Source organism: Electrophorus electricus, chromosome 20 (assembly GCF_041902795.1).
Source record: "Electrophorus electricus isolate QZ-2024a chromosome 20, ASM4190279v1, whole genome shotgun sequence".
Lineage (NCBI taxonomy): Eukaryota > Metazoa > Chordata > Actinopteri > Gymnotiformes > Gymnotidae > Electrophorus > Electrophorus electricus.
Window position 1 is genome coordinate 6,955,001 of NC_137516.1, and position 5,000 is coordinate 6,960,000.

At 45.2% G+C, this 5,000-nt stretch overlaps 1 protein-coding gene across 1 annotated transcript in view; it reads left to right on the plus strand.

Moving 5' to 3' along the window:
* The window catches only part of plxnd1 (plexin D1), a 52,378-nt gene that overhangs the window by 40,059 nt on the left and 7,319 nt on the right, over window positions 1–5,000 (plus strand). The window contains exons 25-33 of the mRNA XM_035536129.2: window positions 587–785; window positions 962–1,108; window positions 1,602–1,758; window positions 2,342–2,448; window positions 2,849–2,912; window positions 3,602–3,636; window positions 4,148–4,252; window positions 4,429–4,592; window positions 4,954–5,000. The exon at window positions 4,954–5,000 is cut by the window's right edge and continues 101 nt beyond it. Coding sequence (XP_035392022.2) covers window positions 587–785; window positions 962–1,108; window positions 1,602–1,758; window positions 2,342–2,448; window positions 2,849–2,912; window positions 3,602–3,636; window positions 4,148–4,252; window positions 4,429–4,592; window positions 4,954–5,000 — 1,025 coding nt within the window. The remainder of the gene's footprint in view (window positions 1–586; window positions 786–961; window positions 1,109–1,601; window positions 1,759–2,341; window positions 2,449–2,848; window positions 2,913–3,601; window positions 3,637–4,147; window positions 4,253–4,428; window positions 4,593–4,953) is intronic.

Consider the following 5,000-nt stretch of genomic DNA (forward strand, 5'->3'; position numbering starts at 1 on the left):
CATAGCACTCCGGTGGTGAAGATATATGCCAAATATAAAGCAAAGCGGTGTTCTGGTCAACACGAGGCTGTCATCGTGATCAGCACTCAGTATTCATGCGGATTGTAAAAGCCGTATATACCAACGACGCCATACCAGAGGGCAGCTCTGATTTACAATGTACTTTGATTGACAAGCATTGAACTGTTTAAATGTAATTATTGGCTAGTTTTTCTCCGTCACGCTGCCAACACCATCTGGCTTTGAGTAACTGTATCAAAAAAGGAACAGACACTCAAATGCCCTGGTGCATGTTGTGAGTTGTAGCCTCAGTCCATGGGTGTCTTAACATTATGTTGAAATTTAATAAGAATGTTTGGTATCAGCCTGAGGAATCTCATTTCCCAGATCCAACCACATATCCTGGTTTTGCATTGTGCAAGTGCTAGAAAAGAGCAGCGTGGTCCTCCGGCCATTTTTTCCCCTTCTCCCCAGTATGTGCGTCGACATGTTGCAGGCTAATGACCGTGTTTTGTTGATTTAAACCTGGCTTTCTTCTTTCTCACATCCTTCTTCTCCACTACACTTTGTGTGCGTGTTTGTCCAGATGCAACCTGGCCTCGCTGCTCACTATCGCCCTCCATGGCAAGCTGGAGTACTACACCAGCATCATGAAGGAGCTCCTGGTGGACCTGATCGACGCCTCTGCCTCCAAGAACCCCAAGCTCATGCTGCGCCGCACCGAGTCCGTGGTGGAGAAGATGCTCACAAACTGGATGTCCATCTGCATGTACGGCTACCTCAAGGTGAGAGGTCGCAAGAGAGGCGGCGCGCTAGCCCCGTGGTCTGGAGCACAGCAGTTAAGTGCAAGGGTCAGGGCCCAGCACGCTCATGGCAAGCCATTCCAAATGCTCCGAGACATTCTCCAACGTTGCCGAATATTCGACGTGGCCTTTGATGCAACACCCTCGACTTCTTTCAGGAGACGGTCGGCGAGCCGTTCTTCCTGCTCCTATGCGCCATCAAGCAGCAGATCAACAAAGGCTCCATAGATGCCATCACGGGCAAAGCACGCTACACGCTGAATGAGGAGTGGCTCCTCAGGGAGAACATCGAGGCCAAGCCACTGGTGAGCTACTGGACGACGCTTGGTGATGACATGCTGTCCTGCCATGCGCGCACACGCACATACACTCATCTGCATCATTCAAGCTGACTGGTTGTTGAGTGATACCTGGTCATATAAAGACAGCTTGTAGCTTTTACAAAGTTCCTTAAGGTAGCTTTTACAATGTTCCTTACGGGCATGCCCTGAAAGTTCTTAAAAGCCATGTTTACATTGGCTTAAAATTAAAGTAGGGTTTTAAGGCTTTATAGGGTTACAACATTTTTATTTTCTCCCACTGAGCAGCTCATTACAGTAATTCCTGACCAGTTGAGAGCAACAGAACTTGAGACTAGGATGCCAGTTACCTACGTATCCTACTGATGATGTTGCCTGCCATTTTGACATCTTCCCCTGTCAGTACTTGCAGTTCCTTCATGTGATTAATGCTGAAACCAGCCTGAGGTAACGACCTTGACGGCGTTCATCTTGCTGACATCGTGTCTGTGTGTTCCAGAACATAAATGTGTCATTCCAAGGCTTTGGAATGGACTCGGTGAGTGTGCGTGTGATGAATACGGACACCATCTGTCAGTTGAAGGAGAAGATTCTAGAAGCCTTCTATAAGAATCTGCCCTACTCCCAGTGGCCTCGGGAAGAAGATGTTGAATTAGGTAAATAGTCGTCCAATCACAGTGCTTGTGGCAACAACTTGACCAATGAAAATTTGCCTCAATATTTATTGGCCAATTAGAAAGTCTGTTAAACTCCTTATTTTCATTGCTGACTCATTTTCTAATATTGGCTGCTAAGGTATGTTTTGGTGTCCTTTTACATATTTTACTCTGGTAATTTATAAAGTCAAGTTACTATTAAGATATTTTGTACACAAATAGAGAAATGTGTTCTGTATTCCAAAGTAGTTAGCGAATGAGAATGGTGCACATAGCCAAACGATATGGTAGTCACTCATTAAACAAACCAGTAAAGCTTTTATTAAAGTGTTGAATACATTTCTTTTGGCTGCAAAGATCAGGAAGTTCATTGAATCTGCAGGCTTTAAAAAGCTAAGTAGTTTCAGATAAGTGTTTGACTTAATTGTACCCATTGTAAGAACTATTTACAAGTTGCCTACCTTTATGAGGAGATTTAAAGGCAATAATAAAAGACATTTGTGAATGTATTTGACTGCCAAAGCAGTTTTATGGTGTCTTTGAAATGCGTTGCAATTTCCTCATTCTACCCCCCCTCCCCCAGAGTGGTTTCCTGGGGTAGGCTGCAGGAGCAGAATTCTTCAGGACCTGGACAACACCTCTGTAATGGAGGATGGCCGGAAGAAGCTCAACACAGTGTTTCACTACCAGGTAGGTGTGTGTGTGTGAGAGAGATGCAATAAATGCCGGTTTTCTGAATTCCCTCTCTTCAAATCTCCTCCCAGCATGACACAAAGGGCAAAGAGAGGGAGCACAAGAATAAAGGACAGAATGTGTGGGCCATGACCCTCCACACTTAGCAGTGTGCATGTTTAGCCGGAGAGGGGCCAAAGGGAATAAGCTGTGAATGAGTGGGTGGGTAGGTGGGTAGGTGGGTGGCTGAGTGTCCGTGAGGTGACGTTTGCGGTCTTGGTTCATTGAGAAGGCTGTCTAACTCATTACACAGTATATAAACTTCATCAACTCAATGAGTGTTTTCTCTCTCCCTGAGTGGACCAGAAAACATCTCAACCTAGTGAACTTTGACCTTTTGACTTCTCACCCATTACAGATCCCTGAGGGAGCATCACTGGCCATGAGCATGAAAGACAAAAGAGAAAACACACTGGGCAGAGGTAATGACCTTGACTGTATGTGTATGTATATATGTGTGTATGTGTGTGTGTGTGTGTGTATGTATGTATGTTTGTATGTGTGTGTGTGTGTGTGTCAGACCCAGCAGGACGGAAGGACTGATGTGCTCCACCGACGGAGGTTTTTTTTTCTCTTCTGATTTAGGAGACTGCTGTCACTATTTTCTCTCTGTTACTTTGCACATGGCTATGCTCACATGCACACACTAGTGTAAATCACCTTTCTAGCTTTGAACAAATCTTTGAGTCTAAACAAAGGCAGCACCAAGTTCCTAAATGCCAGACAGATTCTCTCTATCTCACACTCACAATCACTCTCACACACACACACACACACACACTCACACTCTCTCTCTCTCTCCTCATAATGAGGGTATTTAGAGTATCTGCCCTTGTTTAGATGTGTTTGTAAATCTGAGAAAGTGAATGGCTGTTGTTATCATGGTGAAGTACTGAGGCTCATTTTGACTGGCACCAATACCAATCAGCATGTCTCATTTCTCCACCTCACTAACAAGCAGGCACGCACAGTCATTCTCAGGACTTCACTCATGTACCTTTTGCTAGGGCCCAAATTTTCTTTTCCCTCTTGAAATATTCCCTCCGTCTTCTTACCATTTGTCTCTGGGGCGCTAAGCTTGCTGTATTGAGAATTTGTTCTTTCCATGCAGCCAAAGACTTGGACACAGAGAAGTATGTTCATCTGGTAAGTGTGTTTCTCTCTTACCTTCTCACATGCACCACACACACACACACACACACACAAAAAAAAACAACCCAAAAAAACAAAACCCACACACCATTACTGAGGTCTGTGGATTATTATGCAGGACTTATTATCATAGTTATTATTATTGTTGGTATTGGTGGTGGTGGTGTTATTATGCAGACCAATATTTGCCATACTGTTTCAATTACTGCTACCAGTATTGCTGTGTGCTTACAATGTTCAGAGTGATGAACATAGTGAGAGAGGAGTGATAGTCTGTAAGATTAAAGATTAAAGTGAATTTGACTTGGAGCCATTGGCTTCAGGAAGCCTGAAAATAATGCTACACTTGTTAGGTGAAATGTCATTTCATTAAACAGATATAGATGCAAAAAATCAGTTAATCACACAGCTCTAAATCAAAGTCCTTTATCTGGATCCAGCTGGACTTCATTACCTATAATTCTTAGCATGCGGTTCACTTATCAAACGTTGCCTTGTGATGCAGGTCCTACCCCATGATGAGCTCACAGAGATGAAGAAGTCTCATAGGCACAGTCACAGGAAAAAGGTGTTGCCCGAAATTTACCTGACCCGCCTCCTCTCTACTAAGGTAAGTGGACACATATTTTGGAATCAAAATAAGGCATTTCAGACCACCTGGACTGATGCTACAGGCGCTATTTCAAGTCCAAGTCAGTTTGAATTGCAACACCCGTTCCAACTCAGACAGCACGTGAATAAGAATCCAGTTTGGGAATACGATCGCTTCCTATTGACTGCCTACAGGGAACGCTGCAGAAGTTCCTGGACGACCTGTTCCAGGCCATCCTCAGCATCTCGCAGGACAGGCCGCCCCTGGCCGTGAAGTACTTCTTCGATTTCCTGGAAGAGCAGGCAGACAAGCGCGGGATCACCGATCCAGACACGCTGCACATTTGGAAGACCAACAGGTACGGAGCATGCCGGAGCCGTTGCCATGGTGGCGGGCGCGTCTGGAGCCGGGCCATTTTTCACGTCAGGAGAGATTTGCTAATGGATCCAGCTGGACTTCATTATCCATAATTCTTGGCAGGCAGTTAACTTAGCAGAGTTTGTCGTCATGTCCATTGGAGAGGATTCGGGTTCAGGTGTGGTTGAAGCAAGGGGAACTCAGCACGCCGAAAAAGTAGCAGCCTTCAGCATGGGAGCCAAAACGGCAGTTAGACTTCATCGTCCTTCACACTCCTGTGTGTAATGCTTTCACGGACAGTTGGTGATGGATGCGGGGGTGGGGGGTTGATGTTGACTGACTATTTCTCCCACTCGCTCTAGTTTGCCTCTGCGTTTCTGGGTGAACATTCTGAAGAACCCCCAGTTCG